The 13,015-nt window shown below is 43.4% G+C and overlaps 1 protein-coding gene across 2 annotated transcripts in view; it reads left to right on the top strand.

The window, feature by feature from the left end:
• The window catches only part of Psmd5 (proteasome 26S subunit, non-ATPase 5), a 19,152-nt gene extending 7,004 nt beyond the window's left edge, over nt 1-12,148 (top strand). The window contains exons 4-9 of one of the 2 annotated variants that reach the window (XM_029474433.1): nt 630-739; nt 2,872-3,014; nt 5,798-5,989; nt 7,084-7,193; nt 9,278-9,418; nt 10,821-12,148. In XM_029474433.1, coding sequence (XP_029330293.1) covers nt 630-739; nt 2,872-3,014; nt 5,798-5,989; nt 7,084-7,193; nt 9,278-9,418; nt 10,821-11,078 — 954 coding nt within the window. In that variant the 3' untranslated portion in view covers nt 11,079-12,148. The remainder of the gene's footprint in view (nt 1-629; nt 740-2,871; nt 3,015-5,797; nt 5,990-7,083; nt 7,194-9,277; nt 9,419-10,820) is intronic. The other variant, XM_021150128.1, reaches the window with a different exon arrangement.
• The last annotated feature ends 867 nt before the right edge of the window (nt 12,149-13,015 follow it).

Below are 13,015 nucleotides of genomic sequence, written 5' to 3'. Positions count from 1 at the left end.
TTTGGGCCAATGGAATGGTGTGGTGAGTAAAGGCACTTGCTGTCAAGCCTGATGACTCGAGTAGAGAGAGAAAACCAACTCCCCCACAGGTTGTCTTTTGAGCCCTTCTCCCTCACACACATACTCCCTTCCACAATACATAATTCAATGAAGATGTAAAAACCAAAAACCAGAAATCCCTGATTCTGCCACTTCTGTTAAATATTTTAGTATCCTTTGTCTTTCATTAAGCTTTCAGGACATGTCAAATGAACATGTGACAGACAGATACATAGATACAATTTTATTTTGTGGTGCTTAGATACAGGCCTTGTACCCATCAGGGAAGTTCTACCCTCTGTGTGTGTGCGTGTGCATGTGTGCACCTCTTTGAATGAATCATTTTTATGTTTGTTGCTAATGCCAGTCTCATGCCCTGATTAATGCTCTCTTTGTGGAAGGTACATATATACCTAGATGAAATGCCATATTTTCTACACAAGTAATTTGTTTTATGTTCAATGAAGTTTTCCTAGAAACAAATCATGGATTGTTAAGAATTCAGTGTTATACATAGTACAAATATAGTTCTGCATTTAGTTAAAAATGAAAGCTAACAGATTTGACCTTTTTTCTTTCTGTTCTCTCAGCTAATTATAGATATTTCTTCTGTGTCATCAGAATCTTTAAACTACTGTACCACAAGTGGACTGGTGACTCAACTCCTAAAAGAGCTGACGGGTGAGGACGTGTTAGTCAGGTAAATAGACTTGGGAGACTTCTTCAAGTGAAAGGCCCTTTCTTTAGGGCCACAAAGCAAGTGTGGGTCTTAGTGTAGTCATCTGTGCTGGTGGATCCTATACAGCTTGTGATCTCAGTGCTGGAGTTACTTTCAAGAAGCATTTTAGGAAATGGCTTTTTTTATCATGATAATACATTGAGCTTTGCAAAGTCCTGCAAGATGTCTTAGTTATTTTTCAAATGACTATATCCTCTGTCTCAAAGTTTGCTCTTTGATTAATGTTACAATATGTAATTTAAACAGTTATGAATCACTTTGATATATGCCATTTTAGATGACTTAGCATCTTACCAAGTTGCATTATCAAATAGCTCTATGATATGATAGAAGAAATACCGTGTTTTAAAAAGAATGAAGATTTGCTGGGCAATGGTGGCACACACTTTTTTTTTTTTTTTTTAAAGATTTATTTATTGATTATATGTAAGTACACTGTAGCTGTCTTCAGACACTCCAGAAGAGGGAGTCAGATCTCGTTACGGATGGTTGTGAGCCACCATGTGGTTGCTGGGATTTGAACTCCGGACCTTCGGAAGAGCAGTCGGGTGCTCTTACCCACTGAGCCATCTCACCAGCCCCGGCACACACCTTTAATCCCAGCACTTGGGAGGCAGAGGCAGGCAGATCTCTGAGTTTGAAACCAGCCTGGTCTACAAAGGGAGTTCCAGGACAGCCAGGAATACACAGAAAAGAATGAATGAAGACATGAGCTTCATAGCTCTTAGACCTCTACCCGTTTGGCCTTGGACAAATGACTGTAGCATTTCTGTACCCAGTTTCTTTTTCTTTTGCTGCAGTATTAGGGATTGAACTCAGGACTTACACATCAGGCAATCACTCTACCACTGAGCTATATCCCTATGCCGTTTACTTTCTTATTTTGAGATAGGGTCTCACCTAGTTGCCCAGGCTGGTTTTGAGCTCACATGTAATCCAGATAAGCCTTGAATTTATGATCCTCCTGTATCAGCCTCCTGGGCAATTGGAATTACAAGCCTCTGGGACTATGTCTGACATCCATGACTGAGAACAATAATAATTCTATAAAGACTATATGAGGATTAAGTAAATTAGCCATACAAACCAATATAATGGCTCACAAGGGTCCTTGCTGAGTGTTAGCTGTGTCTCTTAGAGCTCCTGTTGTTCCTACTCCCAGGTCCTCTTAATATTGCCCCCAGTGTTTGCTCTATTCATCTGCATTCTCTGCCTTTGCTCTTATGATAGCATGGTAATCTCCATGTTTGTATATAGATATTTCTGGTGTTTAATGACTTTATGGTTGTCTTTTATAGTATGACTGGATTTGTTAAATCCATATATATACATTGGTTACTGGGTCCTTTTTTTTTTTTTTCTTTTTTTTCTTTTTTTTTTTTTAATTTTTTTGAGACAGTGTTGCCCTGGCTGTCCTCGAACTCACAGAAATCGACCTGCCTCTGCCTCTAGAGTGCTAGGATTAAAAGTCTGTGCCACCACCACAGTGTCACTTTGTACTTATTTGCATTTTCATATTTTAATCAATGAACAAGGACGTAGATAAATCTGAAGCGGTCAGGTGCCAAGCTTAACCTCAGCTAAACTGTGTTAGTTACTTGTCGTGACTGCGTGCCAGAAGGGACTGAAGAATTACTAATATGCGGTGGTTACTATATGAGAAAGGGTTGCTGCTTCTACAGACATAGGTGGGGTAAATGCAAGATGGCAAGCCTTCTTTAGAATAGCTCAGTGGAAGATAAGATAAAACATTGGTAATTCTAAAAACAGTTATGGGTGCATGGGGACTCATGCAGCTTTGTTTTTGTGTCTATTTGGTATTTCAAAATAAAACAAATTATTTTTTTTAAAAAACCTCTTAAGAAACAAGTATGTTACAGAAATAGTATTGGGTCTCCAGTTAGAAGGTCAGGCAGGCCTCAGATCTGAGCTCCACCTTAATAAGCTTGGAAAATGGTGATGCTCTTGTATCCTCATCTGAAGAAGGAGCCAGACTATGGGCCTTTCAGATTTGATGAGAATAATTAAATAAAATAGACCCCATGTGAAATAAGTTTTAAAATGCTCTTCATTTTTGTCCTTTTTGACTTTAGAGCCACCTGTATAGAAATGGTGACATCACTAGCATATACCCATCACGGACGACAATACCTTGCTCAAGAAGGAGTCATTGACCAGATATCCAATATAATTGTTGGCGCAGATTCAGACCCTTTTTCTGGCTTCTATCTGCCAGGTGAGAGCAGCTCTTCCAATGTCTGAGTTACACTGGCTCCTGAAAGGCAGGGCTTTCTCTCCTTCATGCTTCCTTCACAAGATGCCGCAGGCACAGTCAGTGGTACAGTGAGAGGATCCTGCATCACACCTGAGTGATTCCATGAATCCAAGTTAATACATTGTGATACAGCAGATTACTAAAATGAAGGATGGAAAACATACCAGCAGATACCAAACATGCGTGTGACAGCATCCTTTTAGCATGACAGCTCAGTCAGCTGTAAAAGAAGTGCGTTATAACACAGCACAGGCCGTGTGTGAGGGCCCCACAGCTGATGGTGTGCTCAGGTGTGGGTTGCCGAAAGCCTCTCCTGTGATCAGGAGCAGGGCCCTCTCCCCACTTCTCTGCAGTACAGTTTAACAAATCCTAGAACATACTGGTAAGAGAAAAGTAAAAGGTATGTAAACCCAAAGAAGATATGAAATTATCACATGGAGAATACTTCAGACTCCGCCAAGAAACTGTCAGAGCTAAGAACTGAATTCAGTGAAGTTGCTGATCAACAGCAGCATACAAAGTTGGTAGCCTTCCATACTAATGATGAACTGCCCAAAAGAGAGCTCAAGGCAGTGATCCCATTGTGATAGCATCTGAAATACAGGAATACTCACTGAAATGCAGGAATAAATCACTGTCTTACTCCCAGAAGGACACACAGACTAATAGGACAGAACAGAGGACTCTGAATAAATCCTTAGTTTTACAACCCATGCCCAAAACATACATGTGGAAAGTACATTACTTTCAATAAATGATGCTGAAAGATAAAACTGGATATTTAGGTGAAGAATGAAATTAGACCTGTCTAATTTGTCTCCTGTCATAGAACTCAGCACAGTGTAATTAAGGACAGGAATGTAAAACGTGAAGCTGAAGAGAATGTAGTGGGGAAAGCTTTGGACTTTGGTCTGGACCAAGGAAGGTATTTTTGGATATGCTACTCAAAGCACAGGCAACAGAAGTACAACAAAGGTACTTGTACCAAACTGAAAGGCGTCTGTCCGCCCAGACAAAACGATCCCGAGTGAGGAAGCAACCTGAAGTTAGAGGAACATTTGTAACTGTATCTAGGAAAGAGTCCCTGTCCAGAACATAAGGGCACAAGCAAATTAGTAGCAAAAACAACCAGCCCAGGTAAAAATCAGCAAAGGACCTGGATCGGCTTTACTCAAAATAAGTCCTGTAGCTGCCGGATAGGCTCTTGGAAAGATGCATAAACCACTGAGGACAGTCACTCCAAACCTGTTAAAATTACTGAGGTGTTGCTGTGAAACAGAGAACCTTGTGTATTGATGGGAATGTAAGTTCGTGCAATCGTGGGAAACTGGAAGGTCTTTTAAGATAGACTCTGGCGGATCCCATTTGGGTATGTAGCCAAAGGAAACAAAACCATTCTGCTGAAAAGCTGTCTGTACTCCCATGTCACTTGCAGCACTTGATCCGGGGTCAACCTGAACGTCTACCAGTGGCTACATAGATAATAGACTGTATAGCACAATGGAAGGTTACTCAGCTTTAAAAATAAAGAAATCTGTTATTTGCACACTGGTTAAATCTGAAGGACAGGGGTGAATGAAACCAGGACCATGTGATCTCATTAACATGCATAAACCAAAGGTGAACCCAGGAATAGGTGGGTGATTAGAGGATATTAGGGCTGCTGTGTCGGTGGGAGTGTGGGCATCCAAACTGCCAGAAATACGTACAGGGTCATGACTGTGTTACTGTGTGTGCTGTCTTAAGTGGTGCTTAGAAGAGATTTTAAGTGTTTTCACCACAAACAACATAGTGCGTATATTAATTTGCTTAATTTGTCCAGTATACAGTACAAATCTATTTGCAGACATGATGTACATAACAGCTGTGTACAGAGGTTTTTGGGTTTTGTTTTTTTTGTTAGTTTGAAAAGTTAATAAAAACAAAAGACACTAAGGTGGAATCTGTTGTACCGGGACAAATGCACTGTGGACTGATGTTGTGAAAACATGGGCACTCTACAGCATTACATGGTTTTCTTTAAAAATTCAGTGAGAGCCAGGTGTGGTGGTGCATGCTTTTAATCCCAGCACTTGGGAGGCAGAAGCAGTCAAATATCTGCATTCAAGGCCAGCCTAGTCTACAGTGATTCTGGGACAGCCAGAAGTTCACAGAGAAACCATCTCTCAAAAAATCAACAGTTGAGTGAGAAATAAATCAGAATAGCAGTATACCAGTATACTGCCGTGCACCGAGTCCAGATCTGTGCAGTCTGCGGTGAGATGAGAAGGATTCGCCCTGCCCATTTCACTCCAGGTCAGGTTGATTAGTCTTCCTCACACCCTCGAGCAGCTGAGGGTAATGGCCCTTGAGGTGCTCTGCTGAAGTTTACAGTGATTGCACCTGGTGCAGTCACTCCCTACCATTGGTATCCATTGCTGTGCCTATGTTCTCTCTCTTCCTCCCTCCTTCCCTGTCTCCCTCTCCATTTCCTTCTCTCCCTCCCTGGCTATAGACCAAGCTGGCCTGTAACACACAGATAATTCTCTGCCTCTCCCCTCAAGCTCTGTTGACACCTTGGGGAATTTTGTTCTTGGGACCACACGGATGGGTCTTTGAATCTCCTTAGCTGTCCGCTGCAGGCAGCACAGTGCTTATCTGTCTCCTCCTGCTGCCTACAGTTACTGATATTCCTGTGGAAACATGGAACCCCCAATTCGTGTTTCTTATCCCTCTCCTAACGTCTATTTTTGTAAATCTTTTAGGATTTGTGAAGTTTTTTGGAAACCTGGCCGTCATGGATAGTCCTCAGCAGATCTGTGAGCGCTACCCTGTTTTTCTGGAGAAGGTGTTTGAAATGGCGGATAGTCAAGACCCCACCATGATTGGTGTCGCTGTCGACACAGTTGGAATCCTGGGATCCAGTGTTGAAGGAAAACAAGTTTTACAGAAGACAGGTTGGTGTGACTTGACTTGGCTTTTGTAAGATGTATTTGGGGCCAGGAATTTCATGTTCAGGTTCATCTGCTGGCGGGATCACTGTTCTAGAGACTACTTTTGCAGGCTTTTGCAGTCTTCTTATCCCTAACATGAACCTGTCTCCTAGTCTTGTGATCACCACGGAAAGCTGTGGCTTTTGCTCCTTACTATATGCAGGCTCTCACCCAACAAGAACCATGTGGTTTGCTGCTAATTTTTCCTCAATTTTATGGCATTGCTCATGTTGTGTTTGAGTTTCTACACTGACGGAAGCTGTATGAATTTCATTTACATAACTTCCCTGGCCTCACGTTCCTCATTTATCAAAATAGCACAGCAGCAGCTTCTTCAGGGTTTTGAATATTTCAGAAGCACAGAGAGAGTCAGAAAGAACAATTTGTGTCGAGACTCTTCCGAGCCTGTGCAGATGGGAACCTTTGACTGCACTCCTCTATGTAATGTTTTCCATGCTGAGCATCCATTGCTTTTCACTTCATACCCATGAGGGTAGCCATTGCCTTTATTTTTTTTTTAAGCATAACCAAGTGTTCAGATGTTAGAAAACAGTATGGAAGTTCCACAGAAAAATTAAAACAGAGTTAACTTATGAGCCAGCAGTTCCGCTTCCTGGAATACAATATGGCAAGCAAAGGTTCAAGCAGTGTCTATATACTCCTGTGTAGAGCAGTATTTGTCTGCTCAAAGCAGTTTAAACCCCATAATGTACGTGATGGATGAATGAGTTTCATGTGTGTGAAAGTGTGAGGCTGTGACAGAAGCTGCAGCACAGAGGCGATCTGAAGACATTTTGCTAAAACAAGAGGGCCAGGCATGGAAGACAGGTACTGCACGATTCACAGACAAGCTTATGTTAAGCACGTAGGGAGGTCAAGTTCATAGCAACAGAAAGCCGAGATCAGGCACCAGGGAGAGAGAAGGGAGGGTGAGGTTTGCTTGTTGTGTACCTTGCCTCAGGTTGGGCTGTTGAGAAGGATGGTGGTGATGGAGCACAGCAGTATGAACAAGATGGGCAGCACTGGCTGGGTTTAATGTGTCACCTTGTCCTTCACAGGAACCCGCTTTGAACGTGTCCTCATGAAAGTAGGATATCAAGCAAAGAATGCTTCCACGGAGCTGAAGATTAGGTGCTTGGATGCAGTTTCCTCTCTCCTGTATTTATCAGTAAGTACACGGGGAAGTTAATGAAGGGCAGCGGGCTGTCTGTGTTTGGGAGGACAGTCGGCATGGCACTAGTAGTTTCAGAGGATATTCTCCCAGGTGCTGCACTTTCCACTTTAGTTATGATAGTCAGCTGCTGGCACATAACTTTAATCCCAACCCCCAGGAGGGAGGGTCTGAGTTCCAGGCCAGCCAGGGCTCCAGAGAGAAACCCTGGCTCAAGACCTAACAAAACAAAGCAGGGCAGTGGTTATTCCACCACTTGGGAGGCAGAGGCAGGCGCTCTGAGTTCAGTGCCAGCCTGGTCTACAGAGTGAGTTCCAGGACAGTGAGAGCTACCTTCACTATGTTACTGGGACATGAAAACTTTGTAAGGGTATTTTTTCAATTTATTCTTTAAGAGTTGCATATACATATGCATACATTTGATTGTGTCCACTCCTTTCTAGTATCCCCTCCTTGTTCCTCCACTGTCCCCTCCAACTTCATGACTGCTTTCTCTCTTATTATGTAATTAGTGCTGCTCGTATGCACAGGGTTTGAGGTCATGGCCACACATGCAAGACTCCCCCTTCCTCCCTGGCTGCTGTCAACTCCTCTAGCTCTTCCTTGGCTGCATTGGGGTTTTGGCTGGCTTAAGTTTGTGCAGGGAACCATGGCAGCTAGGAGTTAGTGGGTGCAGCCGCCCTGCCATCTCAAGCACTCCTCTCATCTTCCAGCTCTTAAATTCTTTCTGCCCTCTCGTCTTCAGTGTTCCCTGAGCCTTGAGGAACAGGGGATTGGTATAGATGTGCCACTATAGGCAGTCTTAAAGTCACTTATTCCCAATCACTGCCCATTGCAAAAAGAAGTATCTCTGACCAAGGCTGAAAGCTTTACAAACCTAAGAATATAAACATGAGCAGCTAGCAAAACAACAATAGGAGGTGCCCCTCTAAGACCTGTGACTTCCGCAGCCATGGGCCATTTTATGGTATGGTATGGTATGTGTATGGGTGTTTAGCGCTTGTATGCAGTGCCTGTAGAGGCCAGGAGACAGCTCGGACCCCTAGAACTGGAGTTACAGCTTTATGGTACCAAGCCTGAATGCTGTCCTATGGAGCAGGCCTCAGTCCAGTCAGGTGCTCGCTTCTCCTCATAACAGTCATCGCAAGTGGGCACAGTGTTCATCACAGGTCAGAGTGGCAGCGTTCAGGTCCAGCGCTGGGCAAGAACACTGATGTCTTTGCTCCCCTGCATCCTGCAGTATGTCTTGCATAGGGTTATCGTTTAGTTAAGATGGACAGCCAAGAGCAACAGGCATAACCTGCTTTAATAGGGGAGGTGCTCTCTGGGACCTCCCAACTGTAGGGAGTCGCTGGGGTTTTCATTTACTAGCCCATTTCCTCTGGGAACAGCATTGTCCACTCATGCAGGGATCAGAGTCCCTTGGGGGTGGGGGCTGCTTCTTTAGTCTTAGTTAGCTTACCCATAACCCCTTCTCACTCCCTAAATCTATCCTTGTGAATGAGAGAAGGGGGTTACAGGAGAGGTGCATATGTATGGGCACACGTGCCATAGTGTACATGTGGAGATGGGAGGACAGCTTGATGGAGTCAGTTCTCTCCTACTCTATATGACACCTGAGGACTGAACTCAGGCTGTCAGGCTCACACAGCCAGGGCTTTACCCACTGAGCCATCAGTAGCTCGGTTACTCATATCTTTTTGTTTGTCTGTTTGTTTATTTTTGTTTTTGTTTTTTATTTTCAAGACAGGGTTTCTCTGTGTAGCCCTGGCTGTCCTGGAGCTCACTCTGTAGACCAGGCTGACCTCGAACTCAGAAATCCACCTGCCTCTGCCTCCTGAGTGCTGGGATTAAAGGCATGTGCCACCACCGTCCGGTGGTTACTCATATCTTAAGTGTAACATGGAATTACAGAGTAATAGAACTAGAGGGGTCCTAGTGAGTAGTTCATCCCGTTCAACAAAGATGGGAAGTTTCTGGCCTGGATTTAGAGATGGGTTCTCTCCAAGGGGCTCACAGAATGCCATTTATCCAAGGCTTTCTGACTCAGCCACGGGCTTCATTTCCTTTCTGTGCTGCAGCCTGAGCAGCAGACTGATGACTTCCTGGGAATGACAGAGTCCTGGTTCTCCTCCATGTCCCGAGACTCCCTGGAGCTCTTCCGTGGGATCAGTAACCAGCCCTTCCCGGAGCTACACTGTGCTGCCTTGAAAGTGTTCACAGTAGGTACCTTTTCTCCTCAGATCCTTCTGTGACTGCCAGCTCAACACAGAGCACTAGAGTGAGCTAGCCTCTGTGCACGCAGCAGTTTCTACCCTGCTGCTTCAGGGGCCATTGAGAGAGACACGTGCCAACGGGTTGTCAGTAAGGGGTGTTCACTACTGTCTGAGGTTTAAACCAGCTGCTATTGCATCACAGGTTGACCCAGCTCCTCAACTTCTGCTCAGCTTTAGCCTTGACTCCTACATTCCCTTTTGGCACTCCGTGCTCTGGTGATGCCGGGCTGCTGGTTTCTCACCTCTGACCTTTGCTGTGGCAACTGACCTCAGCACTGCTAACTTTGCTTATGAACCTCTTATTTATTCAAGAAGTGGCTCCAGTGCAGGAACTACTAAGTCTGGTACAATGGCGTTAAATGATCCTGGTTCTTATATATGAGTTTTCCCCCTGCTGTGAGACGGTGGGCCCTTTCTCAAACTTCCCATCTATGGAGGGACCACACCATAAATACAGCGGTTATAAAATTATAGCTAAGGGGCTGGAGAGATGGCTCACCAGTTAAGAGCACTGGCTGCTCTTCCTGAGGTCCCGAGTTCAATTCCCAGCAACCACATGGTGGCTCACAAATCTTTCTTTCTTTTTTTCTTTTTTTCTTTTTTTTTTTTTTTTTTTTTTTTTTTTTTTTTTTTTTTTTTGGTTTTTTAAGACAGGGTTTCTCTGTATAGCCCTGGCTGTTCTGGAACTCACTTTGTAGACCAGGCTGGCCTCGAACTCAGAAATCCTCCTGCCTCTGCCTCCTGAGTGCTGGGATTAAAGGCATGTGCCACCACGCCCGGCCCCCCCCCCTTTTTTTTTTATGTATGTGAATACACCATAAGGATGCTGGGATTTGAACTCATGACCTCCAGAACAGTAGTCGGTGCTCCTAACCACTGAGCCATCTCAGCAGCCCGCAATTTTCAACCTGTGGGTTGCAGCCCCACTGGCAAATCTGTCTCCTAAAACATTTACATTATGATTCGTAACAGTAGCAAAATTACGGTTATGAAGTATCAACAAAAATAATTTTATGGTTGGAGGGTCACTACAACATGATGGACTGTATTAAAGGGCCACTGTGGCTGTCTCAGACACCAGAGGAGGGCATCAGATTCCATTACAGATGGTTGTGAGCCACCCTGTGGTTGCTAGGAGTTGAACTCAGAACTCAGGAACAGTCAGTGCCGAGCCATCTCTCCAGCCCCGTACGAAACTTTTAGTTAGAGAATTTTAAAAAATGTTTCTCAGGAATCTGTTTACTTGGACAAAGGGAGATGCATTAAAGGTTTGTGCTATCACATGTATTATGTTTTCTGCTCATGAACTTAACTATAAATTGTATTCTCTTTCTGCCTTCAATTTCAGGCTATTGCAGACCAGCCCTGGGCTCAGAGACTTATGTTTAACAGTCCAGGTTTTGTAGAGTTTGTGATGGACCGGTCTGTGGAACATGACAAAGCTTCAAAGGATGCCAAATATGAACTGGTAAAAGCACTTGCCAATTCCAAGACAGTTGCAGAGATCTTTGGGAACTCAAATTATTTGAGACTCAGAGCGTACCTAAGTGAAGGTCCATACTATGTGAAACCTGTTGCCACAACAGCAGTAGAGGGAGCTGACTGATTCCTTTCCGCCTAAGACAGAGCAGAATTGCCCAAGGCACATGATTCCATCCGTGCTCCACACCACAGGACGTCTGTCTTCCCAGAGCTACCATGGCGTGGCACAGCCTCACCATCAGCAGTGTTGTCCCTACTTAATGCTGTGTAGACTCGGCTCTTGTAAAAGCAGTAGGAGCCTGAGAGTGCTCGTGCTTCCCCGAGTCCTCTGGCTGCCAAAGCTCTGCTGCAAGGTCGAGGTTTGTTTTCTCAAAGTTTCCGTGGGCACACTCATGACCTTTTTAAAAAATAAAATGAAGCCAAAATGATTCTGGATTCTCTCAACAACATTTTCTTTTTCCTTACCTGATTTTTGCCTCAAAATCTTGGGTATCTTGGGTAGTCTCTAAAAAACAAGTCATTTAGAATCATCGAATTATATTATTTGTATACAAGGAATAATAGTTTTAATAATATTTCTTACTTTTCCTTTGAAAATAAAATAAATCCAAAACTTGTTTGGCATTGGTATTTCGGCTGTGTGTCACTTTTACCATGTAGTGGTTACAGGGAAGGAAGTGTAATGCCTTAACCAGAAAGTTTCCTTAATTACCATTTTATCCATTGCTGAGTCATCATCACTGAGGGTGGGGGTAATTCTTCAGACCTATTAAGTCTAGTCTTGAGGTAATCAGAGAGACTCTGGCTCCTAATGTCCAACATCAGAAGAGAAGGGACAGTGTGTACAAACTAAGATGTTCTGTCAGAAGGGACAGCGTGTACCAACTAACATGCCATGTCACTGTTTTACAAATGTTTATATCTAAACAGCAAAGCTCTCGACACACAAAAAATACTTGGGGGAAGGGAGTGTTGCTCGAGCCTGTCAGTGGCACTTTAGAACCAGGATGTGTTTCTTTTAGGCTGTGCTGAGGTAGCTAAGTCATCCCTTCCTGTAACCTGACTTTCGAATGACTGGAGTCCTGGTCCAGCTGCGTTTCCTTTTCCACACTGATCGTTTCTATATGACCAATATCGCAAATTAGCCTATACCTGACTTATTTTAATGGCATTCATGATGTTACGTTTTTCCCCTTAAACTTTGGTTGCAGTAAAATAACTATAACTATATATATATATAGTTTTATATATATATAGTTATATAGTTATATATATAGTTATATAGTTTTATATATATATATATATACACACACACATGTAATTCACATGGTAAAATAAAATATAGCTATTGTAAGTGTACTTTTCAGTGGCGTTATATATATATGTTATACAGTGATTACTGCTGTCCCTCTCCAAAACTCTTATCTTTCAAAACTAAAGTTTTATATCTATTAAATGGTAATTCCTCCCACTGCTGCCAGCCACCATCCCAAGTCACACTGTTGACTTAATTATGTAATTTCAAGATTCAGAGGAGTCCCCTCTCTCCAGTGTATGATGTGTATACTCATTCTGCTTTGTTGTTTCTTTTAAAAAAAAAAAAAGATTTATGTAAATATATGAGTACACTGTAGTTGTAAGCCTTCATGTGGTTTTGGGAATTGAATTTAGGACCTCTGTTTGCTCTGGTTGACCCTGCTCATTTATTATTATAAATAAGTACACTGTAGTTGTCTTCAGATGCACCAGAAAAGGGCATCAGATCTCATTACTGGTGGTTGTGAGACACTGGTTGCTAGGATTAGAACTCGGGACCTTTGGAAAAGCAGTCAGTACTCTTACCCGCTGAGCCATCTCACCAGCCCAATGGCAGTTCAGATGGCTGTGAGACATCAAGTAGTAGCTGGGATTTGAACCCGGTTCCTTTGGGTTCACAGTGCTGTTGATCATTGAGCCACGATTCCAGCACTTGGTTTCCTGAGACAGGGCTTCTCTTGTATCCCTGAGTTCCTGGCTGTCCTGGACCTCACTATGATTCACATGTCTCTGCCTCCCAAGTGC

Source organism: Mus caroli, chromosome 2 (genome assembly GCF_900094665.2).
Source record: "Mus caroli chromosome 2, CAROLI_EIJ_v1.1, whole genome shotgun sequence".
Lineage (NCBI taxonomy): Eukaryota > Metazoa > Chordata > Mammalia > Rodentia > Muridae > Mus > Mus caroli.
The sequence above is the reverse complement of the archived record's forward strand: the minus strand, read 5'-3'. Positions and strand labels throughout refer to the sequence as shown.